This window comes from Panthera onca, chromosome A1 (genome assembly GCF_046562875.1).
Source record: "Panthera onca isolate mPanOnc1 chromosome A1, mPanOnc1 haplotype 2, whole genome shotgun sequence".
Taxonomy (NCBI): domain Eukaryota; kingdom Metazoa; phylum Chordata; class Mammalia; order Carnivora; family Felidae; genus Panthera; species Panthera onca.
The window spans coordinates 216,084,657-216,112,435 of NC_138339.1; the positions used below are offsets into that span (position 1 = coordinate 216,084,657).

The following is a 27,779-nucleotide window of genomic DNA, read 5'->3' on the forward strand; positions in this document are numbered from 1 at the left end:
TTGGGCAGCCCTACATGATCAAGCTCCTGCCTGCTCTCTGCTCCCTCCCCGAGTTCCTCCAGCCATGACCTTCCATCTGGTTTTTGCACACAGAAGCCTCCTTTGCACCTTGCGTCTTTCGTATTTGGCGTTCTTTCTGCCAGAAGAATGCCGTGGCCCCAAATCTTTGCAGTCTGTCTCCTCCGCGTTACTGAAAACTGAGCATCAATGCCATTTTCTGGCCACTCATTTTAAAATATAAAACCTCAGTCTCTACTACATAATAGATATGTGATAAATATTAATTTCCTTCTTTTTACCAGACAGCACAGGCTCCGATGCTGTTGACAGAAACAAAGCCATGAGCGTAAAGAATTACGGTTTGAAGTCCTCGCGTGCCTCCAGCGCTGAAGTTGGTGCAGGACAAGGGAGAGAACACATTACGGGTCAGCATGGGTTCATTCAGCCGGGAAGGCCGAGGGAATAGTTAGAAGTGAGTGAGTTTGGCTTGTGTCTCTCCCACACGCCCATACACACGTTCCTCTTTCCAGCTACCCACTCCCTGGGTCCCTCACAGCTAAAACCAGATTTCCTCTGCTTTCTCTTCTCTGGCTAAGAGTCAGAGAGGGGACTCGGGCATAAAAGCCACAGAAATATGGCACTTTGTCAATTGTAAATCACCTTCCTGCTGAACGCCCCTAAACACGTGTGGGGTGTCTTGAGAGAAGATGACATTTGAGTGGCACTTCACAGGCTTCAAATGCTTTCACATACAGGGTCTCAATCATACTTCGCCACAACCTCTACAGGGGAGATTGACAAAAGGCTCACAGGTCTAGCAAGCAACAAAACCTGAATTATATTCCCAAGGCAGGAGAAGTATTTATTTTTTGTACATCTGGGTCCCGGGAAGAGGGTGCTCTGAGTGAAAATTTGTTGGAGACTAAACTGTATATGATGAGAGTGTCCACATTTAGAGTCTGGAATGTGATTACTAATCCACTTCTGTCAGGTACTAAAACACACCTGTTTCCCAGGACGAGGTGTGCACACTGACCTTACGTTTGCCTCCGAGGCTACTTAATGACCTTTTCCATAACAACATATCTTCTCAGTGACTTGCTGACTTGAAGTCTAGGTGGAGAAAAGTGACATATTTGTAGGCACCCTCTTACCAGGAGCCAGGTGTTCAAAAAACAGATATCCAACACTTTGAACGTTGGCCAGTCCCGGCTTTGACAGTGAAGGAAGGTTGGCTGGGAAGTGACTCTCTGTGTTGACCATGGCCACCAAGAGTGGCCCCCTGGATAGAATGACTGGTCAAGAAGGTGGTATGTACCCCGGAAGGCTGGCCGGGGCGTAGTCAAAGTGTCACGTTAGCTCACAGAAAGCCAATAGTCATTTCCATGGGCTTTGAGAGTAGAAACCACAAGTGTCAGTTTCCTACGAGCTTTGGCGTCAGAAGAGAGTAGTGTTCTAAGTTACGTCTCTATAGAGCTTTACGTTATAGCAGCTTTCACTTACATTCTCTTATTTGATGCCCAAACCAACCCCACAAGGTGGATGTGCTACCTCACTTTCTAGATAGAGAAGAAAAGACTCAGAGAAGTGAAAGGCCCTGGTCAATGTCGCACAACTTGAAAGCATCTGAGCCACCCTTCAGATGTAGGTTTCCCACCTTAATCCTCCTCTTTGCATTCTCATCATGCCCATGGGCCAATCACCCTCACATTCCAAAGACAAGTTGTCTGATGTAAAGGAAATTCTTAGGGGGTGGCAGGGGGCAGAAACATGGTTGTAGTGCAGATGTGATTTTTTTTAATGTTTATTTTTGAGAGAGAGAGAGAGAGAGAGAGAGGGCACAAGTGAGGAGGGGCAGAGAGAGACACACAATCCGAAGCAGGATCCAGGCTCCGAGCTGTCAGCACAGAGCCCGATGTGGGGCTCAAACTCACGAGCCATGAGATCATGACCTGAGCCGAAGTCAGATGCTTAACTGACTTAGGCGCCCCTAGACGTGATTTGCCAAATGATACATATTCTATATGGTAAAGTTTACAAAAGAAATTTTTTCTAATCTCACTCTACAGAGATATTCACCATTAAATAAATGTGGTGAATTTAATTCTAGTCTAGTGATTTTCCATTTTTACATATTGTTAAAGTTGTAAAAAAATATACACAGGGATGCTCCTGAGGGACAGACTAAGATGAAAACAACGAGATGATTATTGAATTCGGTAACAAAGATATTACTAGTGACCTTGACAGTTTGGGTGGAATTGTTGAAATAGAAACTCTATTGATTAAGTAGAGGAGAAAACAGGAGGTGTGGAAATAAAGAAAAAAATTAAAGACTCTTCTTTCAAAAATGAGGCTGTGAAAAAGAACATGGAAGTGAAAATGGAGATGAATGTGAGGCCAAAAAATTTTTCCCTTCTGTTTATTCATTTATTTTTTGATATAAGGGATACTAGAGGCTAGTGGGTGACTTAGAGGTAGTAGAATAGCTTTTGCCATCTGTGTGATGAAACTGTCCCCCACCTGCTGATCCACTTGGCAACAGGCATCAGGGCTTCTTGTATTAGTCAGGGAAGACTGGGTTATGCTGCCGTAACAAGCATCACCAAATCTCAGTAACTGAATAAAATAAAAGTTCAGTTTCAATCATGCCAAGTCTAATGCAGATGCCATGCTTATGAGTAGATCTCCTTCAAACAACCACTCAGGGGGCTAGGTTTTTTCCATTGTGTGGCTCTTCTGTCATGCAGTCCTTTGCTTCCAGACAGCCAGAGAGGAACGTGGGAGGGAAAAGCCAAGGAGGACGTTTAGGGCTAGACCTGAAGTACTGTACATCGCCTCCACTTGTACTTCAATCCACGTTGGCTCACCCAGGTGACACGTAGTTTAACTGTGTGCCCGTGAAGAGGAAAGCCAGATGTTGGTGGATACGCCACAAGCCATAGACACACCTTCCTTCTTGTTTTCTTGCAGCCCCATGGTGGATGGAGACCACTATCTGTTAACTTGATGTAATAAAGATTGTCTACCAGCTACTAATAAGCCATTTTCTGTTGGATGGTGACAAAGAAGCTGTCCTGCAGGGCCTTCCGCCTTCAGTGGGAAGGCAGTGTGCTCTTGTTGGACACTTGTGGAATCCATAGTAAGCAGAGGACAGGGGAAAGGGTTCCGATCTATAGTGAAGCCCTTTGCCAAAGGCATCTTTATGTGTCTGGCAATAGTACTTGCTCAATAAATGACCTATGGAAGGTCTTCATTCGTTTGTTTTTAATGTTGAAGTGTGCTCAAGTGGATGGGACAGAGGATGAGATCAATGTCAGAGGGGTAGGGAGGTGGCAGAAGGGGACGTGTCCCAAGTGGGCAATTAGAAGCTTCTCTACCTTTGCCTGGGGAGGTGATGGGACAGCTCTGTGAGTGGAAAGATAGTGCACGGGCCCCTGACTCTGGACACCAGGTCTGCTGATCTAATGCTTCCACGCAGCACCTCCACACCCCAGGTTCCTCTTCTTACTGAAAGAACCTTGCAGACATGTCAGGGAGGAGCTGGGCCTTCAGTCCTGCACCAGGTCTCAGCTTGTTTCACATCAGCAAACACCACGCACGGAAAGCCTCGGTCACGAACCTTCTCGGTTGTCTCCAAAAAGGGATGAAGTCGAGAATTACACTGTTTCATTTGTCAACATCCTTTAGGAGCACGCTTCCTTAAAACGAACACTGAAGGATCTCTATCTCTGAATAAACAATTCCCCAACTGGTGTGAAAAGGGGAATGGGGGTTTCCCTTCCACTTCACTGGAAACTAAAACAGTGCTTTCATGAGTGAGGCTGCGGCGGGTAGAATGCGCACACAATTGGAAAACCTCAGCACAAAACAGAAAAACCGCCTCTTCCACTTCCTCTCGACGAGGAGCAGCTCTCCTCGTCAAGAGGACTAAGAATCCCAGAGATTGACCATAGAGCTTAGACAAATTCTATACCTTCCTCTGCACTTCACCTCTCGTGCCGGGGCCGCCCCTCACCCTCGTCTTGCTGTGTTCCTGCCTCCACGCTGCTGCCCTTCCCGCACCCCCCTGCCTGGGGTCACTGGGCCCTTAGATCTGGGAGCCCGAGGCCCCGCTGTGGCCTTCCTCTGGCTCTGTCCCTCCCCACAGGTGATGGAACAAAGACCCAGGGGACATGTCCTTCCAAGGCCCGCCCCTCCTTTCAGATGGTGCTCTGGGCACCCCAGAATTTCCTGCCTTGTGGCCCCAGACCACCTACAGAGGACAGTCAGGACCTTTCCCTTGGACCAGTCTCCTGAAGGTGAACTATGCTGTCCCCACCAGGAGCTCAGAGCAGCAGCTTGCGGGATGAAGCCAGAGACAGGATGAGAAAAAGGGCAGGTCGCAGCTAGCTCTGAGCCATCATGCTCCAGAGCACCAAGAGTCTCAGGCTTGTTTGTTTGTTTTATTTATAGAGTATGAGCAGGGGAGTGGCAGAGAGAGAGGGAGAGAGAGAGAATCCCAAGCAGGCTCTGCACTGACAGCTCAGAGCCTGATGCAGGGCTCGAACTCGCCAACTGTGAGATCATGACCTGAGCCAAAACCAAGAGTCAAACGCTCAACAGACTGTGCCACCCAGGCGCCCCATGGAGTCTCAAGTTTGAATCCAACCCTGCCTTCCTGGGTCCTGATGAAGGCATATTCATCACAGTAGGAGGATAAAACGAATCTTGTGTAATTTTTACGTAGTTAGCGATCTGGTATGTGGGCCTGAGGTTTGCTTTCTGGCACGGGCTCTGTAAATGTTAGCAGAGGCCTTCTTCTCATACCTCCCGCCCAGACTCCTCAGTTTCCAATACATTGCCCGTGGCCTCAGTGTCTCCTGTGTTCTTCCCACGGCTGGGGTTCGCGGGAGATGCGTGAGGCCCATTTGGGCCAGGGCAGGGCAGAATCCCGTCTTTATCTGAAATGTTGAATTTCGTTCATCGTGAATTTTTTTACATTAAGTTTTTAAACCATTGATGATCTTTCTTGAATCCTGAGTTTTTGGGTTCCTTCGAATTTTATGCCTGAGATAAATTCCTTGTTCTCCTCACCCCAGTTCTTCCCCACGTCTTCAAGCATCTTCCCTTTCCCATTTCTTCCATGGAAGCCCTTGTTCAGAACGTCATCACGACAGCTGGTCGGCGGACAATTCCTGGGCTCCCATCCATCCTCAACCCGGACCCAATATTATCTCCCTATGTGGAGGTTCAGTGGTGAGGCTCTCTCTCTCAAAATCCTTCAGGGGCGTCTGAGGGGCTCAGTCGATTAAGCATCTGACCTCAGCTCAGGTCGTGATCTCACGGTTCACGAGTTCAAGCCCTACATTACGCTCTGTGCTGACAGTGTGAAGCCTGCTTGGGATTCTCTCTCTCTCCCTCTCTCTCTCTGAGCCCCCCCCCCCCCCGCACACACATGCTGTCTCTCAAAATAAATACATAAACTTAAAAAAAAAAGGGGGGGGGGGTGCCTGGGTCGCTCTGTTGGGTCAGCGTCTGACTTCGGCTCCGGTCACGATCTCGCGGTCCGTGAGTTCGAGCCCCACGTCGGGTTCTGTGCTGACAGCTCGGAGCCTGGAGCCTGCTTCAGATTCTGTGTCTCCCTCTCTCTCTGCCCTTTCCCCACTCATGCTCTGCCTCCCCAAAATGAATAAATGTTTCAAAAATTCTTTCAAAGCTTCCCTGCCTCCTGTAGAATCCAAAGCCCATCATGCCCACTGGTCTCACGTTCTCTAGGCTCCACGTTCTGGGTCCTTCTAGCCTTTCTGGCTTCCTCCTTAGGTAAATCCCTCAGTTTTGTGTTTGTGTACTTGCCCTTCCTCAGAGAAGTCTCTGGGCTGCTCTTCCTCTCCTGGGGCCTCTTCCCACCCTCCCGTTCACTGTGGCGTCTGCCTGAGCCTTCCGGATCAGTCTCCACGAGCGCTCGTGGTGTCCCAAGTGGATCCTGCCACTCCTGCAGTGTTTTGACTATACCTGCTCTCTGACTGCTATTTACCTGTCGCCCTGCCCCTGCTGGCCTCCCTAGGGGCGACTGTGGGCACCTTGATCGCTGATTCTACTCTGTGTTCCCCACCCCCAGGGCTGGGGACCGTGCTGCCAACTTCCTCTTCAGCGTGCACTCAGCCTCTAGCTCCAGTTCATACTTTGACAAATACTCTGCTTATCTCCTTTGTGGCCTTTGCAATGGATCTTTCTCCACAGCGACATGGTCATCTCCTCTGCCTGATGGTTACCCCAGAGATGCCTGAGACCTGAGCTGAAGTTGGAGCCCTGTTCTAGACGGACACTCTTAGCATCTTCAGCAAAGGGCTACAAAAGTGACCTATTTTGGTCACAGCCAAAGTTATTCCCTAGGACACCACAACGACCTTTTACGTCACAAGTCCCTCTCACCCTCTGAGGTCCCCCACAGGGGACTGGGATGGGGCAGGGCCACTAGAACCTGTCCCCTGTTAGACACAGACGCCCATGAGTGTGGCCAGCAATGAGCCCCAATCTGCCTCTAGCCCCGGGCAGACAAGTGGCTCGTAATCAAAGCCTCACTCAAGATTTGTCTGAAGGTATATTCCAATGTATGTTAAATCTGAAAATCAAAACGGATTAATTTGCTTTTTAACCTTAGGTAACAGCCACTTCCCTCACCCACCCCACCATGATTCAGACTAGCACCTTCCAAACTCGTGGCACCTAAGGGTGGCCATTCTCTCCAAAGCTCCAGAGCAGAAGTAGGAAAGGTGGAGGCAGTGCTCGGTCGTCATCGCTCTGTTTGGGGATCTCTGTCTGTCCAGACGCCCACCGACCTACAGATGGTACGGTTTCCATGCCATCGTTATCTTTCAGAGTCCATTCTCTGTGTCTTGATGCCTGAAGGTCAGAGGTCCAGACTGGATGACGCCTCTCTGGCACCAGGAAGCGTGCCACTTAATCACCATCTAGCCCTCCTAACAACGCCGGACGTTGGTGCGTCGGTTTCCTAGGGCTGCGCCGCCAAATGACCACAAACCAAGTGGGTTAAAACACGGGCGTTCATTTTCTCACGGTTCTGGATGCTAGACGTTCAGAGTCAAGGTGTGGGTAGGACTTGTTCCTTTGTGAGGCCGTGAGGGAGGACCGGCTTCACACCTCCCTGCTAGGGTCTGCCGGCTGCTGGCAGTGCTCAGGGTTCCTTGACTTACAGACACGTGGCCCCATGTCTCCTTCATGTGACGTTCTCCCTGTGATTTCCGTGTGTCTATCTCTGTCCAAACTTCCCTTTTCTCGTAAGAACACCCATCATTAGATTAGGGTCCCCTAACCCAGGAGGACCTCATCTTAACTATATCATCAAACACCCATTTCCAAAGAAGGTCACATCATAGGTACCTGGACTGAGAACTTCAACGTGGCTTTTTGTGGGGGGGGGGGGGGAATGGGGTGGTATTGCTCTAATCCTCAGACTAAACTGAGACACAGAGTAACTTCCACAAAGGTACACAGAAAATAGGTGGTATAACTCAGTATTTAATCTGTCTTGATCTAATTATTACCACTTAATAATTGCTTGTACCAGGCCCTCTGCTGGGTGCTTCATTTTCATTTCTAATCCTCCTATCAACTGTATAGATTTATTATCCCCCATTTTACAAACAGAGGCACAGATCGTCAAAGTATCTCTCCCAGAGCCACACAAATACAAAGCGGTAGACCTGGGAATCGACCCAATAATTCTCACCCAAGCCAACCCACTAGGACATCTTTGAGATGACTCATCCCTCCTCACTCCACGTCCCCTGGTATAACTCCCTGCCTGCAGCTGAGAGCCACAACTGTAAGCAACACGTTACTGGAATTCTTCAAGCAATGGTGTAAAGGCCAAAGTAATCACTGGGATCCCAGCACTGCCACTCGAGGCCTCACGGTGGATGATAGCCTGATGAGAAAGACCAAGTCCTCATCTTCCTTCTGGCGGCCAGGGAAGAGTTACGTGGAAAAACTAGGACAATGAGTAAATCCCATTAAAAAGCAACATATTTCACAGTGAATCACTTCCCTGCAGACTGCTGCCCGTGCGTGGAGGTGGCTTCTTTGTTCTAACAGGCACCTTGCGGGGAAAACCCGTCTAATACCACGTGGGGAGGAACCACGTCTCAGCCAAGCCCATAGAATGGTTATTTATATTGCCTCGATATGCCTCAAAATAAAAAGTCAAAAGCATCACTTCCTGGCAGCTGCCATGCCCTCTTCCTCAACATCAAAGATGTGTCTCCCACACATACACATACCAGTGCCTTACAAACACAGCAGCCCGAACACAGAGCCCTTCAAGCAATGCATAAGCCACAGAAACTTCCTCAAATCAATGCAAGAGACTGAGAAGGCACTCAGCCCCATGCCACGAACTGAGGCTTGGATCGCACTTACCAGTTAGAAATTGGTTTCTTTCGCTTGTATTGTCTCCAAAAGATACCACATAGGTAGGGGCTAGGATCACGGGGTTTGGAGGCAGGCAGACTCGAGAGCCAACCCCAGCTGTCCCGTGCACTACCTGTGGGTTGTTCCTCTTCTCTCAGCCTGTTTTCTTACTTGTGAAATGAAGACACTGACATGAATCTCACAGACAGGTGATATTAACATACCATGCCGATCCTTGACTCCCAAGAGGGAATATAAACTATGGGCAAGAATAAAACACTGCTTTAAATTTGACTTTGTTTATCTCATCCCATGGACCTAAATTTATATTTAAAAGAGACCTAGCTTAAATAATGAGTGAGCGCATAGCTCTGGATGCATCTGGGATGGGAAAACAAGTGACAGAAGGAGAAGATACCAGATTGGTGGGAGACACTCATTTCTTTCATGAGCTCGATATTATTCCACTGAATACCACACACACACACACACACACACACACACACACACACGCACACACGCATGCACTGGATGGGATTAGGGGAGGACCAGTACCACTCTACAGCCTGCCTGTACTGTTTGAGAAGTTCATCTGAATACGTTTAGTTAGGGCACATGAACCCCAGGGGATATGACACTTGTGCTCCAGGCTGAAGATGTTCCAGGAAGGAATCCAGGCCCAGGGCCCTTCTCAAGTAGGAGAAAGAATGTAGCAGGTAAAACAAAAAAACAGACTCCCATGTCTCAAGAAAGCATAGTGATTCCTTTAACCTCTTAAGGTGATGTCTGTGATTTTAATGTTATTACTAGTATTTTACTAGTAATTACTAGTATTTTAATGTTATTACAGTATTTTCTGCAAACACTTTACGTTCAGTGTTGTATGTATGAGACTACATCCTAAAGGGCAGGTGTGAAGTTCTACTCATCCATGCCTCCCTTGACTTGGTGTGGGGAAGAGAGATAACAAAGATGTGCACTTCTGAGAGCGCCACGTAGAGGTGACTGCGTCAAGCAGGGCCTCCGGGCACGGCTAAGCAACTCAAGCTCATCTCGAAATAGATGTAACTGCAGAAACAACGTACACTCTCCATACGAACCCTGGAACGAGCCGAGTCTGTAACACTGATACAATTACAAAATGGCATTTAAGGCGGAAAAAACTTCCGAGCAGATAGATTGTGGGTCGCACTTTTGTTCATTGGAAGTACCGATCCATTTCACAAGACAAACTTTACAGGAAGAGGAACGGAGTCATCTGTCTTGTCAGTGATAATTCATAAAAAAAAATAGGATCCGATATTAGGTATACACAACCACTCAAATACAATTTAGGAAGTATCCGAAAAACTCTTTAAAAAAAACAGTAGCAGCAAAAACATTGAACATGTGTAAACAAAACCACCAGTAACAAGTTAATGCTTAATAACAATCTGAATTCTTTTGAAAACATTAAATATATGTGATATCGGCCATTCTTAATATACAATACTCAAAATCTAAAACAATGTTATCAATAATAGACACAAATTGGTGTTACGAGGCATACTGAAGAGTCTTTTTCACAATGCTCGGTGCATCATGATGCCGCAGAGGGTAAACTTTCCGAAAGTCTTCTCCTAGCTGTGATCCTCGCACACCGGGGGCACCCAGACGACTGGAAACACCGCTTGTGAAAGCAGGCTCTACACCCTATGAGCAGAGGGGACAGCTATCAGCAAAGGGGCTGTCTTGCTTGCTCACGTATGTACAGATGGTCATCCCCATCCCAGGGAGAGAGGTGGTCTGAACCCAGAAACCAGAGTCATCCGACAAGAAATGAGGCAGGTTGAAACTAAGCGATTATGAAGTCCCCACTAAGTCACGGACCTGAGGCTGAGAGAGCCTGATACTATAGTGCCCCCAGATCTGCCCAAAGACTGTTCCCTCAGCTGCTGACAGCTGAGGAGGTGGCCCTCACTGGAAATGGCCCTAACTGGAGAGAGCTGCCTCCCTCAAGGTCATCTCTGCATGCGGACACTGGCTCGCATCTGGTGGGTGACTGGTCAACCCTGGGTTTAAAGGCTTGGCTGGTCCCTGACCGACTATGTGACGACAGTGAAGGCCACCCTGCTCCAGAGTGCCCTGAGATGTGCTAAGCCTTCAAGGCCACCATATCCAGCTCAACTCGTCCCTCTGCCAAGCCCTGTTGACTTCACACTCCCACGGGTGCTGAGCCTGACATGCCCCAGTGAGCTTTCTGCTTGCAAACCTGTGGCTTGGAGTTTGTCTGCTGGGGAGCCTCTCCTGCGATACAGCCTAATGATTCTGCCTAACAGGTTAGCGGAGACAGCGCTGGAGGGGGTCAAAGAGGAGGAGCAGCTCTTACCAAGGGTAAAGGCAGAATGCATTGCCAGATTGCTCCCATGAAACGGTTTAGAGATCACGGGACTTCCTGGAGGGTTAACACATACAGTAAAACAAGGTCTAAAAATCTCTTCTGCGAAGAGCCAGATAGCAAATGCATTAGGTCTTTTGGGCTACACGGTCTCCACAACAACTCCACAATCTGCCAGTGCAGCGCAAAAGAAGCCAGAGACAGCACCTCAGCCTTAGGCATGATTGTGATCCAATCCCATAACTGGGGCAGTGGCTGTGGAGTGCTTGCCCTGCTGTAAAAGAAGTGGGGCACGGGCCAGAGGGGAACCACTCTTCTCTCCAAACGCTGTACAGGAAGGCCTCACCCTTCATCCCTGCCCCACCCACACACTCCTCCCCATGCACCCCAAATTCCATTAGCTCCCATCCAACATACAAGCACACACCAGCATCATATACTTCAAACAACACTGGGCTTAAGTTATTAAGTTAGTTGCCCTTAAGTTAATTTTCTGTTTCGGTTATTAAGCTGTTAGTAAGCTTACGTTATGAAGCTATGAAGATACCTGAACATCTTCTACACGTTTCGGTCTGAAATGGGAAGATGACCGCGGCACTCTGACAAAATTCACAAATGAAGCCCTTTCCTTGACACAGCTGTAAGAGAAGGAGCCGGAGAGTTACTATCCTCATTGGCAATGTTTCTTTTGATGGAGAAGCCAGGTTCCTACTTTGCAGAACTTTACACACGTCAGTTTTAAGTGTCTGTAATTGCAGCCTCTAGAAGGAACAGGATGCTATCTCACGCTATAGTAAATGGATTCGAACGGAACATGCACATGTGTGTGTTGCACCGAGAAATTTCACATCGAGGTAGTTTGAGGCACCGGGAAAGGTCATGATTTTACATATGTCCTTTTAAATGATCTGATTTTGTTTCTGAGGGCTGCACTACAATTCTTGAATTCATGTGGACACAGAGCTCTTGTTGCACTGGATCCCGAGTCCACATGGCTGTACTTGGCACGTCAGGGCAGACGGGAGTCAAGGAAGGCCCCAAGCAGGGCTTGGTTCCCTAGGAAGGCACTTGGCTCAGGCCTGCATCCCGGCCCTGCCACCTGCCAGGGCTGTCACCGAATCGCTCTGAACCTCATCTCTCATCTGGGAAGGGCGCTCCCAGCACTTTCCGCAGGATTTGTGGGGTTAAAAGGGGGTGACGTGTAGAACACCCGCCACAGGTCCTGATGTGGAAGGGACAGCTTGGGGACACACCAGTTCCAGGTGAACCCTTACCTCACAGCCGGCCACATGTGCGAGGGAAGCTTTTAGAATGTCCTTGAGCAAGGGCAACAGCAGCTTTTTCTTGACCCTGACCAGATCGTCCAGGGAGAACAGGTGGAGCTCATTAGTCAAGTGCCTCGGCACCTGCTCAAACTCCTTTAACGTGCTGCCAGAGAGGAAACAAAGAGTAATTCAGGCACCCACCCACACAGCGGTGGGGACACAAGAGGGTGGGGGGCAGGCAGTTGTTGTTTCTGGCACTCACACTTCATTTTTTTGAGCTCAATTAAAAAAAAAAAAAAAAAAGCCCAAGAGCAAGTTAGCCTTACTCACCACCTTACGTTTTGCAAGTCTGTTTGGAAGCCAGGAACTTAAAATTCTACCAAAGCGGATTTCAGAAGGCTGAACCAGCAGAAAAACACGCCTCCCGCAGCCTGCCCACGGGCAGGGTTTCGCTGAGCGAAAGACAACTGCAAATCTGTTTTTCGAGACGTAAAAACCTATAACTGAGATAACAAGCGCTACCTTGTTCATTTCAGCTCAATTTCAACCATCAGCAGGTGGACCCTTGTCCCAGCCAGCAGGAGACTCACCGCTCACAGGCAGGTGTGGGACTCCCCTCATCCACGAGTCCAGCACACAGCCTAAGGCTCGAGCGTCCAACTGTGAGCCGATCACAGCCTCCTGTGTGTCCCAAGGACATTCAAAACTGAACATAACTTTCTCCGACTCCTACTCATCTCCTTCTGAATTTCCTAAATCAGTCAGTGGCATCACCATGCACTGCATTCCCAAGCCAGCCGCTGCCTACCCTGGATTTGACATTCCAGTAACGCCAGGCTGTGTTGAATTCTCCATGCAGCCAGGGGTGCTGGCCCCCCCGAGGCTTCCTCTTCCCGGGGGATCCCTGACCCTTCTTCTTCAGTCCAACTCGCTCTTCAAGCTCAGGCTTGGGAAGCCTCGTGGTCCTCTTCCCCACCCCACCCCTTCAGACACCTTTTCTGCATCCTCAGGGCACCCTGCGTATGTGTTTAACACACAAGATCTGTTTGTGCTTTTTCCCTGGTCTTAGCATGAGACCTTATCTGAAGCAGAGAAAAGAAAATTTCAAGAAATTTTTGTAGACAGTAATAATTGTGGGTATTGTTACATATAACAATATGTTACAGACAAGAAAACTGAGAGCCTGAGAAGTAATTAACCTGTCACACCAAGGCCATGAGGTAGGTACAGGTTAGGCCCAATGACTACCGGAGACATGCTCCTCCCCAAGAAATTTAATTCAAAAGCAATACGTTATCATTAACTAAAGATCAGAAACTGAACGAAGCTTTAAAACAAAACAATATTTTAGAGACTATGATCCCACCTACTATAACAAATAATCTTAACCCCTTGAGTAACAACCTCTTTTTCCACTTAAAAAATTCTATCTCTGTCAATGAATTCATGCCCATACCTCTATGGCCATGGCTTCCAGAAATTCCAGCTCTAGAAATTAATCCTAAGGGCGTATTTATGGACGTGCACAGAGATTCAGCTAAAACCTAGTTTGTTAATAACACAAGACATTAAAAACCTATCTAAATATCTATTAGGTATTAAAATCTACTGGGTTTAATATCTATAAGGATATTAAAAATCTATTTTAACATTAAGATATTAAAATCTATTAGATAAAAAAAATCTATGAATAAAAGAATAATACTTAAATCAATACCACGTCCTAGTATAGAATACTATACAACCAATGACAGTTCGACATGCTCCTCTATCGGGGGTTTTTAAAAGGCCGTTGATAACACCCATGCTCATAGCAACACTATTCACATCAGCTAGAAGGTGGATGGAAGCAACGTTTCTGGTGATGAATGTGTAAACAAAATGTGGCAGATACATACAATGGAATCTTTTTCAGCCCTAAAAAAGGAAGGGAGTCCTGACACGTGCTACAACACAGGTGCAACCTCAAGGGCATTCTGCTGGGTGCGATAAGCCAGTCACAAAAGGAAAGATGCTGTGTGACTGTCCTATTATGAGGTACCCGCGGTCATCAACTTCATAGAGACAGTAAGTAGGATGGTGGTTGCCAGGCGCTACAGGGGCGGGGTGGGAGGGGGGAAGAGAGAGTTACTGCTCAATGGATGTAGAATTTCAGTTTCGCAAGATACAAAAAGTTCTGTGCTTGGATGGTGGTGACGGTTGCCGAAGAATGTGCATGTACTTAAGGGCACGGAATTGTGCCCTTAAAATGGTTAAGACGGTGTATTTGGTTACGTGTATTTTATCACAACTGAAAACTAGAGTGATTTCATCCCTGTACTGGCCAATTCTTCTAACACGTTACATTCACTGCTAGTGAGCCAGAAGGTTTAGTGACTTTAACAATACGGTCTGCATCACCAAGGGGAGACCGAAGTAGGTGCTGTGCTAAGGGGCCCTGTGGACTGGGGGAGCTGGGACCAGGTGGCACACAGGGGACTGGCAGGTATGTGGGGGCGCCCAGCCCTCCTGGACCCAGGCCTGGCCTGTCCCAGCCAAACACTAGTACCTTTCAGCAAACCGGCAGGTCCTCAACAGCTTCTTGATATGAAAAAGTTGCTCCCGGGTTTCCTAAAGGAAGACACCAAACGGGGGGGAAAAGTTAATGTGATAAATGACACAGAAAATGTAGAAGTTAAGTCTAAATGTTATTTCTCACTTTGAAAGGCTACAACTCTATAAAACAAGTCTTTGAAGTAAACAGTCGATATAGCAGGGGTTCGTGACTGAGTCCAGAGATCCGCAGAGGGTCCAGGATGGACCCAACTATTGTGGGGCCTGAAGCTTACATAACCGTTGGGGTGGGGGCCCTCTTTGAGGAGAACACAAAACTATGCACAAAAGATGGAGATCCTGCCATTTGTGACAACATGGGTGAACCTGGGGGGCATTATGTTAAGTGAAATAAGGCAGACACAGAAAGGAAAAAGCTGCATGGGCCTCACTTCTATGTGGAATCTTAAAAGGTCAAATACACAGAAGCAGAGAGTTGTTGAACAGAAGCTACCGGGGCGGGGTGGGGGGTGGGGAGGTGGGGCAAATGGGAAAACATCGGTCAAAGGGAACGAAGTTGGGGTTCTGTCGGATGAGTAAGTCTAGAGATCTAATAGATGGTATGATGACTATAGTTAATCATAAGTGTATTGAATACTGGAAACTTCCTGAGAGAGTAAATTTCAGGTGCTCCCACCATACACACACACACACACACACACACACACACACAAAAGGTGGCTGCAAGGAGATGGATAGGTTAATTAGCTTGAGCGGTGATTATTTCACTTGTATTTGTATATCAAATTATCATGCTGTATACCTGAAATATAAACAATTTTATTTTGAAAATAATAAAAAACAAATTTCAAAAGCTACGTGTACGTGCAGAACTATGCATAAATATAAAATGTGGTACGGGGTCTTGGAAAAGGCCCTGAAGCTGACGCTCCATCCGCTGGTGGTAAACCCGCCCCTTGGAGGGTCTGTCTGGGTCCCTTGAGACGGTGGCATCTGCCATCGCAGGGCCCTCCGAGCCTCTGGCCCGGCCTCCCCCCAGTAGAGGCAGCCGCTCACCCTCACTCTGTCTAGCTCCTTGGCCTTGGCATACAGGCTGTGGCCAACGCTCAGCAAATTGAAAACCGGCTGGTGCCACAGGCCGTCCAGCAGCCGTTTGGAGAAATTGCTGACGTAGTACTTCCTGAAGTCCCACAAGGTGAGGATCCGGGCAGGGATGTAGGTCTCCGCGTAGGAGTGACAGCAGTCACAGAAGTACTTCCCCAGGTATTCGCAGTACCGCAGCCGCTTCACAAACTCTGCAGGGCACACGGAGGGTGAGCACACGGGACGTGAGCGCAGCTCGCCTGGGCTGGCAACGTACCCTCCTCCACCCCTACTTCCCCTTCCCACCCCACGTTCAAGACTGCTGGGTTTGTGCCGCGAGCACCATACTCCACCTCACAGCGCCTGGGAAAGATCCGGTGGGGACTGAAGGCCGTGGGGACTGGAGGCCACGCATTACGGCCGCTCATGAGCTTTGCTTTGTGGAAACAGTTGTCAGAAAAACAGAAACCTCCCCAAACACTCCTGAATTTGGAAGATGGGCATTGTAAACTGCAGTGGAGCCAAAAGAACATGAGATTCGGAGTGCGGAAATCTGGTGGGAGTCCAGACTCTGTCTCCCTCTGGCAGGCGGCCTGAGGGCTGGCCGGAATCGCTTCAAGCTAACTGTCCTGAGGCCATAAGAAGCCAACTCAGAACCAGATGCCAGGATATCTCACATAATGAAAAGTGCTTTGTAAATTGTAAAGCACAATATGTACACAGTTAGGGAGTGACACCCAAAAAAACTTCCTGGATAAATCAGTGAGAAAAAAAAAAAAACACAAAAATGCACAAAGGATGGGAATAGGCGATACAGGGAAACACGGAATGCAAATAGCCAGTAATGACGTTGAGAAACGACCTCAGTAACAAAGACGTGTGTTAGCAGAGCGAACTCCTTGGTTTTGCATCAGACTGTCACAAATTTAGAGCATCCAGAGCAGGTGAGGTACCGGGGTGGGCACTCACAGGGCTGACAGGAGGCTACTGTTCAGGAAGAAAGTTCCATGATACACTTTAATTCTTCAACATGCGGCAGGAATCCTACTTCTGTGACACCAGACAGAAGTGCTAACATGCACGCGTGGAGACATAGAAAAGTGTTCATTATAGCACATTTATAGTGGAGGGGGTAGCAATCTAAATACACATTAAGAAGCAACTAGTTAAGGAAGTATGATGCACTCCATAGTGAAATGCCAGAGAGCCTACGAGATACATTTTAGCCCATGGGCAGTGAGCGCCCAGTTACAAATATGTATAATGTGATCTTGATTTTGTTTTGAAAAATACACAGGCACAGTCCAAGAGGATCCCCACCAAAAAGGCGATAGTGACTACTTCTGGGGCGGTGGGGGAGAAGGGTTTTTGTTCTTCACATTTTTCGAATTTGGTAAAATGAACACACATGGCTTTCAGAAATATAGCTAGCAAAATACACTGACAAGCAAAAAGCACAGAGACAAATGCAATACATACTTGGGTGCCTACCACTCAGTTAAAGAAGGCAACAATTCAATTAAGTCTCCTGCGTGTCCTTCCCTTGATATCGAGTCTAAGATGAGCAAGGCTGATACTTACATGCGCCATTTAACTCATGGGTTTCTTTGTCATTTAAATACCATAAGGCATCATAGACATATTAGATGATACATCTTGTGAAGATTAAGTGAAACTGTGGATGGGAAAGCAGCCACCACAGAACCTGGCACACTGCAGATTCTACATCCAGCTTCCTTAAATACCAGCTTCAAAAACAAACAAGGCCACTTATGTCTTCATGAAATGTTGCCCGAAGGATACTTTATACACCATGTGCTTTCCATGAGTTAGGTACATGGTTATTCCTATTTGCTTCTGCACACGTATTTCCAAAAAATAAAGAAAGAACGAAAAATAAATAAGGCCCGAGTGCCTGCAGGAGCAAATGTTTATCGAACGCTTACTCCGTGTCTTACGCTGGTTAAATGTCTTACATACACTGTGTCGTTCTCTGCTCAAAACTTTAAGAGGCAGGGACTATTACTTTCCCTATTTCGCTGATGAGAGCACAGCCGGTGAAGTTAAACCACATGCCAGAGACACACAAACAGTAAGCAGGCGAGTGGGATTCCCCCTCACATCTGGCCTGACGCTCTAGCTTTTGGCCATTATATCCCACTCTTCCTCTGCTGCATCGGATGAGGGCAAGGGCGAAGAGCTAATAATGCCTTTGCTCCTGCCCAAATTATTCCTCCGACCCAGGTCACACCCAGTGTGATTCTTAATGATTCTTATTATTTACAATAGTTTATGTTCTACAAAGTTGCCTTGAATACTGAATTAGTGAGTACTAAAGGGTGTCCCGGAGTAAAATACAGGGCTAGATTCCTGTGAGCCTCTAGTAACAATATTTTTGCCAACCCATCAATATATAATCTTGTTTTTTGTGTGTTTTCTGATTAATGATACCTTATTTAATGTATTTTGTTAGGGCACCTGGGTGGCTCAGTCGACTAAGCGTCTGACTCCTGATTTCAGCTAAAGTCATGATCTCACGGTTCATGAAATCTAGCCCCCACATCAGGCTCTGTGCTGACAGCGTGGAGCCTGCTTGGGATTCTTTCCCCCTCTCTCTTTGCCTTTTTCCACTCATGTGCACGTGTGCTGTCTCTCTTAAATAAATAAGCTTAAAAAATACACATATATATTTTTTTTATTTATATCATTGAATTCAGGGCCAACAGCACTGTAACTCATGCCCGAATGAAGCTTATCTGATGCACGTACATTTTCCATAAAGCAAATCACAACCTTCTTGGGCTTAGTAACACTACACAGCACTTTAGCACTACATGTGGGGGGTGTTTAAAACAGCTAAATCACCGACAAAAAAAGGCAAAAGTGTGAAAAAAGAAACGGGGGGGGTGCTAAATAAACCACAAGAAGACCTTGTTTACAGTACGAGAGATAAAAAAGAAGGCAGAGCATTGCCTTCTTCAGCTTCGGCTGCAAACGTGTGCTTCGGGGCAACTCAAATTTCGGGCGACTCAAAGTTTTGGTGTTTTGTGCATATCTGTGCTTGACTATGAAAACACCATGAGTCATGATTTTGTGGTCACAAATAAATTTTATCGAGTAGATGATTTTGCAAATATGGAATCACAAATACTCAGGTTCAACTATAAATACGTATGTACAGACGTCTCTCTGGGGTTGATGAATTATCATTAAGACCTTAAGAGCTCATGTTTATGTCTGACTTCTCAAATTTGAAATCTGGAGAAGTCTTTTGCATTGTGTCTACTTCCCGCCCTGGATTAAGATTTCTGATTTGGCAGATAATGAGTATTACTTTGCTTGTGATGGGGCCTTGATACATTTTATATAAAATGGGCAAAATGAGGTATACTCTGACCCTTCCACTCACCATTTCTGATCAAACTTAGCAAAATGGGAAGAGGAGGGGGGCAGAAGGAGACAGTACATGTTCCTGATGTAATTCATCTTCCCCTAACATCTACTTTCCCAACATTTCAATACCTAGTCGCTCACTCATCGAATTTCATTGAATATATACTAAGCACTACTCTGTCCATACAGAATCAATTACGTCTACCTCTCTTGGTTTCTTCAGTCCGTTCATTCAAACAGAGCAAAACAATGTATCCTAAACCAGTGGTTCCGGGCCAGGAGTAATTTTTTTCTCCCTAAGAACATTCGGAGATATCTGGGGACAGTTTCACGGAGCCACTGGCGACCTCTAGTGATGCTACTGGATGCCCTACAATGCACAGGACGGCCCTGGATGACAAAGTCAGTGGTCCTGAGGTTGAGAAATCCTGCTCTAAACCAGAACTGCTCTCAGCTGAGGAAAAGGCAAGGTCACAGAAAAATAAATAGGAAGGAAAAATTCCAGAATAGTGTTGTCCCACAGAACTTTCTGTGAGGATGGAAATGTTCTAAGCCCGTGCCCTCCAACAGACCAGTTAGTAGCCCCATGAGGCTACTGAGCACTTGCAATGTAGCTAGCATGCTTGAGGAACTGGATTTTTAACTTTATTTATTCACTCATTTATAAATTTTTAAAATATATTTACTTATTGATTTTTCTTTTCTTTTCGATGTTTATTTTTGAGAGAGAAAAAGAGACAGAGCACGAGCCTGGGGAGGGGCAGAGAGAGAGAGAGGGAGGGAGACACAGAATCTGAAGCAGGCTCCAGGCTCTGAGCTGTCAGCATTGAGCCTGACGTGGGACTTGAACCCATGAACAGCAACATATCATGGCCTGAGCCAAAATCAGATGCTTAACCAACTGAGCCACCCAGGTGTCCCTGGATTTTTAACTTTAATTAATCAGTTGAGCGACCGACTCTTGATTTCAGCTCAGTTCTTGATCTTGTGGTTTGTGAGTTCGAGCTCCACAATGGGCTCCATGCTGACAGTGTGGAGCCTGCTTGGGATTCTCTCTCTCTCTCTCTCTCTCTCTCTCTCTCTCTCTCTCTGTCTCTCTCAAAATAAACTTCAAAAAAAACCCATTTAATTAATTTAAATTAAATTTTAAATAGCCACATGAGCTAGTGACTACCATGTTGGATAGTACAGTTCTAGAATAAAGGTGGCTAAAGAGAAATGATAGTTAAACACAACGTATTAAACATGGTTAGAGTCTGGATGGAAAAATTAGCTATAATGACATCTTGAGAACAGCAGGTGAATATGGATTGGTATGAGAGAATATTAGAGAGTTGTTATTAACTTTCCTTGGTATGCTAACTGTTCATCATCCTTACTTTTAAAACATGCTGAAGCATTAAAGGGTAAAACGTCATGTTGGTCGTTCACTTTTCAAATGGTTCAGTGTGTGTGAGATTGGAGGAGACGGAGGAGACCTGACAACTAAATGCCATGTGCAATTCTAGGTCATTGGTGAAATCTGAATGAAGTCTGTGGTTGAGTTCATAGACGTGTACCAATGCTAAGTTCTTAGTTTTAATGATCATATTCTCATTTTTGTAAGATGTTAACATTAGGAAAAGCTGGGTGAAGGAAATACGGAATGCCCCCGTACCATTTTTGCAACTCTTCTGTAAGTCTAAATCTATCTTAAAATAAAGAGTCAAAATATATCCTAAGAACTATATAGGAAGCTCATAGGAAAAGTCCAAAATTGCCTACATTGGCTGATAATGTATCTACTCTCTGTGCCCTGGGTACCTCTTCAGCATGTGTTCTCCTGTCCTCATTACTCTCCAGTCACACAGGACTTCTCTGCCATTGCTGCAGGCCCTTTGCTCATGGTGACCCCTAACCCTTCCCAACACACACACACACACACACACACACACACACACACACACACGCTTCTGGGGCCCATCACTTCCCTGCAGAACTTCTCACTCCCAGCCCCACGAGCCCAGATTCAGTTCTTGTGCTGTAAATCCCACAACACTCTTGACTTTCTATTTTGTTACAAACGTTGCTGATGTCTACGCCTTCCTGTAAGCAGGCTCCATGGGTGAAGGACCACAATCATGTCACCAGGGCAGGCATACATCTCCACAGTTGAACAAGCTTGGGGAAATACTTAAAAAGTTGGTGGAATCACAGTCACATGTTCATAGTTTCTGACTCATGCTCTCAATCATGCAGATACTGAGGCACCAGGATATAGTGGTTAACCAAATAGACGTGGTCCCTACTAAACTAGCCGGGAGGCTGAGTCACTTAAAGAAAACTAGTTATAACTGTGAAGAATGGCGGGCCCAGAATCCCAGACAGATTTCTGTTTTCTATTTTTATTTCTTGAGGGGGAGGTCCCCAAAGTCTTTTTCTTTCCAACACTTTCCATCAAAGGCCAAGGGACCCTTTCCAGCAAAGCTTCTCTTCCCTGCCTTCCACAGGTCAGGCCTATGGCTACCCTCAGAAGCAGAACAAGAGATTCCTAGTCTGGAGTGGGCAATTTGCATTTCTGCCTGGAAGAAGCCTGATCTTCTAGGCTTCGGCTCACCCAGGAATGATCCCCTCAGGCCACCTCCTCAAACCCTCTCAGAGGAGTTTGGCTAGCTCCTTGATAGGCCATTCAATCATTCAACAAGTTTCTTTTAAGGAACAACCACGCACCAGGTGCTCTTGTAGGAGCATGTGAATGAAACAGACAACATGTCTGTCCTCAGGGAACTTAGAATCTAGACAGGGACACAGACAATGGTAAGAAAAACCAGTAAAATCTTTTAAGTTTCTTTTAAGGAACAACCACGCACCAGGTGCTCTTGTAGGAGCAGTGAATGAAACAGACAACACGTCTGTCCTCAGGGAACTTAGAATCTAGACAGGGACACAGACAATGGTAAGAAAAACCAGTAAAATCTAAAAGAATATTTTAGCAAGATAAGTACTGGAATAAAAATCGAAAGGAAGGGTAATGTAGAGTACACATGGATGTTGGTGGCCAGGAGTGTGGCAAGGCAGACAGTTTCAAAAGGGCAGCCAGAGAAAACCTCATTAATTTCTGAATGAAGATGTGAGGGAAGTAAGGGAGCCAGCCATGCGGATGTCATTCTAAGGGGAGAAAACCACAGATGAAAATCCCTAAGTCAGCAGTGAGCCTGCCTCCTTTAAGGAAAAGCCGGGAGGCCATGTGGCTGGAGCTGAGTGCCCTAGGGGATGAGGCCGAGAGGTAACAGGCCCACCAATGGTCTTATAAGGCCCACTTACAGCCTTGTAAGTTACGATGGCTTCTTCGCGGAAGAGAGGGCAACTCTCTTGAGTTAGATAAGAATTGTGAAGTTCCTAGAACAACTCCTCATCAAAGGCATCTCTCATAAAAACAATGCGCTCTCCAACTTTGCTCCCCTTTGCCCTGTGACCGAACACTAAGCAGGTGATGCATTGTCCATACTTACTAGGTTCTATTGGAGTTCCACAGCCAGCACATAAAAAATTCTGGGCTGCTACCACGAGATCCCTCCTGAGTACAGAAAATGATGACGGTTACATTTCAGAAATGGTCAACAGAGCATTTCTCAACTGATTAGAAAAGAAATTGACATCACGGTACTTGTCTTGGCTTGGAGCCTTAATTTTGTCACTTTTCATCTGGAGAAAAAATAGGATTATTTGATAGAGTTTTTTATTCTAGAGTTGAGATTGGTGGGTCTTCTGAAAGCCCCAGCTACCACCAAAGCAGAAGTAAGTCTCATGAATAACTCTTCCGCAATGGGATCTTTAGAGACTTCTCGCTGTGAGGGCACAGGTTCCTTATCAGACAGAATTTAAGACACATAATGCATTGGAGAAAGTTCAGGGAGACGAAACACCAAGAAGTAATGCACTTGGGAAGTTGACAAATGGATCCAAAGAAATTCAGATAAGTAAGAGGCAACAGAAGACAGAAGTATCAGACGTTTCTGGTGAGAGACAGTCTACTGGAGGGTTTTCTATTGAACTATTGATTTCACAACTTCACATGTGATTTGGAAATATGAAGAAAGTTATAAAATTTTATTACAGTTTGGGGTCAGCAAAAAAGGTCGAGGTAAAAATGTACAGAACCCTACCCATGTCCCTTAGAGAGGACATAGGGAAATGCTAGAGAAGAGTCACCCCTTGCTAAGGAAAGTGACCCCTTGCAAGTCCTGGAGAAGGAGCTCTTCTGCCCGAACCGCCCCAGAGACCTTCCTGGCATTCTCTTAAAAGAAAACGTAACACAGAGCCTAGAAGGCACTTCCATGGGACCCGGGCAATAACCTTCACCATCCCTTCTTTACACTGTAGTTTGGGTGCCACATTAAATACAAGCCAAGAGGAATGGAAAGACTGTAACTGGTTAAAAAATGTCCCCCTGTCGGGGTGCCTGGGTGCCTCAGTTGGTTAAGCGTCCGACTCTTGGCTTCAGCTCAGGTCATGATCCCACGGGTCTGTGGGTTCCAGCCCTGCATCGAGCTCCAGGCTGACAGCGTGGAGCCTGCTTGGGATTCTCCCCACCCCCCACTCTCTGTCCCTCTCCTGCTCACACTCTCTCTCTTAAAATAAAATAAATAAACTTTATAAATAAATAAATAAATAAATAAATAAATAAATAAATTTGTTGTATATGGTTTTTAAGGTTCAATATTAGCTGCTTAAAGAATATCCCCTTTAAACCTACTTGATTTTTATTTTTTTTTTTTTATTTTTATTTTTCAATGTTTTTTATTTTATTTTTGGGACAGAGAGAGACAGAGCATGAACGGGGGAGGGGCAGAGAGAGAGGGAGACACAGAATCGGAAACAGGCTCCAGGCTCCGAGCCATCAGCCCAGAGCCTGATGCGGGGCTCGAACTCACGGACCGCGAGATCGTGACCTGGCTGAAGTCGGACGCTTAACCGACTGCGCCACCCAGGCGCCCCAAACCTACTTGATTTTTAATTGCTATATAATGTACATAATTAAGGACATAGTTAAACTCTCAACTTGTCAAACTTACCCCCAAGCCCTCCAAAACCCATGATAAACAGGGTGCTAAGAAGCTAATTCAGAAAAATATGCCCAACTTTTCCTATTCCTAAAACAAAACTTCCTTTGTCCCCTGGTGTGTTATTTTTTCCCCTTCCTCAACTTCCACGAAGAGGAAGCCATGGCTCCACGAGTGGGGGCCATCTCGACTTGTGCTACCTGGATTGGAGGCCCAAGCAGCAACCTGGACTTACTTGAGTGGTGGGTGAACACTGAATATGATTTGAAATCTAGGGGGCGTCCAGTCTTCAGCCCCTCTGATCCTCGACTTAAATTTAATTTCCTGAACTACATCCACGCTGGATTCAAAGTCTTTTCGGACACGCTCTTCATTCACAACCTGCACGACACAGAAGAGAATTTCAGAGCAACTTGAACAAGCACATTCCAGGAACTGAAATAAAAAGAACGTTCGCGTGTGTTTCCAGCATTAAAATTTGCCATGAAAAATTGAAACTGCTTTCAACTGAACTAAAGGAGCCCTCCCTGTATCTAAAGCCATCTGCAGACATGCTTGAAACACCACCCAGCTGAGATCACTTTTCCTCGTGTTTTCAGTAGTTCACTTGTTTCCAGACTTCAAATTACTGGAAGTAGGTCATTGCGACCTGGAATGCTTTTATGCACAGCAGAAGCCTTACCCCTCTTAGTCAAGAGGCTGAGACCAATTCCAACCAGAAACCCCAGCTGTTGTCAGACTTCCCCAGAAAAAGCTCTTTTAAGACCATTTCCCTGCTTAAAAATGTCCAGTGGCTCCCCTCTGAACCACTCAAGTTTCTTACTAGCATTTAAAATTCAAACTTGTTGGGGCGCCTGGGTGTTATCAGTCAGTTAAGCGTCAGACTTCGGCTCAGATCATGATCTCACAGTTCGTGAGTTCGAGCCCCGCACTGGACTCTGTGCTGACAGCTCAGAGCCTGGAGCCTGCTTTGGATTCTGTGTCTCTTTCACTCTCTGCCCCTTCCCTGCTTATGCTCTGTCTCTCTCTGTCTCAAAAATAAATAGAACATTAAAAAAAATTAAAATAAAATAAAATAAAATAAACATAATAGCAGCATCTACCTAATAGGATACTTAGAAGGATGAAAAATGTGAAATGCTGAATCCCCTGGTGCATAATAAACACTCAATAAATGTCAGATTCATTCTTTGTTTCAAGTGTCCCGGCAACACCCGGCCACCATACAAGGAAACGCATAAATGTCTGAAGTGAACGGCAGCCAAAATGAGAATTAAGGAACTTCCAATTCAAGGCCAACTAATTTTGGTACTTACCATCGAGCCAGCTGCATTCAGAGAACCTGCCAGCTGATGATTAACTTCTGACAACACCCAGCACTTCCGGAATACTCGGTACAACTCTTTGGCTATTCGCTCAGCAGAATTGAAGTTTGGCTCATAAGTGACACTGAAAGGTACAAGATGCCAAAAGGGGAAAACTATACTCATGAGCAGTATGTTGTGTCTTTGTGTTTTCAACTATCCTTCCCACTCCTAAAACTCAGAAGATGTGTCACGCAGGAGACCAGGCATCTATACCCGTTGGATGTCTTATTCAATGCAGTTCCTCCGTGCTCAACAGAGCAGCTTTTATTTATTGAGGGTACCAAGACGAGGAAACGTGGTTAAAGAGCACTGGATTTGGAGTCCGAAGACCTGAGTTCAAGTCCTACCTCCGCTATTTAACAGCATTATGTCCTGAGGCACACTGGGTCTGAGCCTCAGTTTCCCATCTATAAAATGGGGTTAAAAACTCTGCCCAGCCTGATTCAATGAGACTGTATACCAAAGTCTTTTAAACGCTATTAAATAAAAACTGTAGAAAGCTCTATAGAAACTTTATCGGTGATTGTTTCATTGCTAATTACTAATCCCTATCATTGGAACTGGCTGAACTTGGTCCAAGATGTCAGAGGCTTGGTGTTCATAGTGCCTCAGAGGTAATGGCCCAGGGGTCTAGGTGCAGCGGGACACGGAAGACAGATACCTCTTAGAGGAGTTGCAGGGGCATCCACAGGTTTCTGTGATATTGTTAAACTCACCAACTTCTGCAAGCAAATAAAAGAAAGGGTATTAAAGTCTTTCGGTCTGTTTGGCTCGTTCATACCCAATTTTATAAGAACACAAAAATAAATGCCTGCATCTCAGAAAGAAGTCGGTATTCAGCATCTTAATACTTCAGGTTCTCTGGGTTTCTATCATGAGACTACAGCTAAGGACCAGAGATGGGATTTCAAAATATACTCACCTGGGACTCCACGAGAATATGATGGAGGGGCCAGATACCAGACCATAATGAGTATCTGCTTTTGCGTTCAATTCTACAAGTCAGATGACAGACTGGTTATCAAGACATCCGAAATAAGAAGGACATCTTATTATTTTTTTAAATCAGGGTCACAGTCTGATCTTGAGAGAAGTCTCTCTGAAAGCCACTACCATGCAATATCACCTGTGATGCATGTCAATATGTGTGTGCAGGGGAGGGGAAGTACCGAGTCTTAGCTGATGAGTTTCCAAATCTTACCTACGACAACAAAGTCATCGAAGTCACATTTACAGCCTTCTTTGAGCACATCACAGTAAGAGGGGGTCCCAGCCACTGGGCTGCCCTGTAACACAGCACAGCCTAGAAAAAGAAATGAAGGGAGTTTCACCAACAAGGAGAAAAGGAAAAACCGCACAACCTGTCATAGTCAATGAACTAGAAACGGGAACAAAATGGGCCGAGAGTTTACTTTAAAAGAGTTTAAAAATCCAGCTTTAAGAATTATAAAATGCATGGGCGCCTGGGTGGCTCAGCTGGTGAAGCATCCGACTTCACCTCAGGTCATGACCTTGCGGTTCATGAGTTCGAGCCCCATGTTGGGCTCTGTCCTGACAGCTTGGAGCCTGGAGCCTGCTTTGGATTCTATGTCTCCCTCTCTGCCTCTGCTCCTCCCCTGCTTGTGCTCTCTCTCTCTCTCTCTCTCTCTCAAAAATGAATAAACATTAAAAAAAAGAATTAAAAGATGTAGAGAGCTATTTTTGTGTTGTTCTTGCATTCACTGTGACTCAGAAAGCAGACTGATGAGTATATATGATGAGGGGGTCCCTAAGAGTAAGCTGCCTACTTTGATGTGTGTTTGAAATTTTCCATAATACACAATTTTTTTAAAAAATGAAAGAGGGCAAAAATCAGCTTCAGAGTGACGCAAAGAGCATAAGCGACATAAATGTTGTGCTGGGTAGAAGAGTGTCCCCCCAAAATACATACCCACCCAGTGAATGTGACCTTATTTGGAATCAGGGTCTTTGCGGACGTGGTCAAGTTAAGGGGAGGTCCTACCGGATTAGGGTGAGCTCTAAATCCAATGTGACTGGTATTAACATAATGAGGGAAATTTGCATCCAGACATTGCTAAACCAGGAGAAGGCCCAGCGGAGGCGGAGAATGGAGTGATGTGTCTCACACATAAACCAAGGACAGGCTAGGAGCACCAGTAACCACCGGAGGCTGGAAGAGGCAAGGAACGGGTTCTCCCTCAGAGCCTCCACGAGGAACCAAGCCTTTCAACAACTTCATTGCTGACTTCTGGCCTCCAAAACCGTGAGATGATACAACTTCCGTTGT

At 46.1% G+C, this 27,779-nt stretch overlaps 1 protein-coding gene across 11 annotated transcripts in view; it reads right to left on the reverse strand.

Annotated features, from left to right (window-relative positions):
- Positions 1-9,186: 9,186 nt before the first annotated feature.
- RUBCNL (rubicon like autophagy enhancer) overlaps positions 9,187-27,779 on the reverse strand; it is a 38,895-nt gene continuing 20,302 nt past the window's right edge. For 8 of the 11 annotated variants that reach the window (XM_078433575.2, XM_078433574.2, XM_078433570.2 and 5 more), the window contains 10 exons: positions 26,694-26,795; positions 26,154-26,214; positions 25,442-25,574; positions 24,361-24,506; positions 22,575-22,639; positions 15,664-15,902; positions 14,603-14,664; positions 12,064-12,217; positions 11,337-11,427; positions 9,995-10,846 (listed from right to left, as the gene is read on the reverse strand). In XM_078433575.2, the coding sequence (XP_078289701.2) occupies positions 10,575-10,846; positions 11,337-11,427; positions 12,064-12,217; positions 14,603-14,664; positions 15,664-15,902; positions 22,575-22,639; positions 24,361-24,506; positions 25,442-25,574; positions 26,154-26,214; positions 26,694-26,795 (1,325 nt within the window). In that variant the 3' untranslated portion in view covers positions 9,995-10,574. Of the gene's footprint in view, positions 10,847-11,315; positions 11,428-12,063; positions 12,218-14,602; positions 14,665-15,663; positions 15,903-22,574; positions 22,640-24,360; positions 24,507-25,441; positions 25,575-26,153; positions 26,215-26,693; positions 26,796-27,779 lie in introns of all 11 variants that reach the window. The other 3 variants (XM_060637163.3, XM_060637164.3, XM_078433585.2) reach the window with 3 other exon arrangements.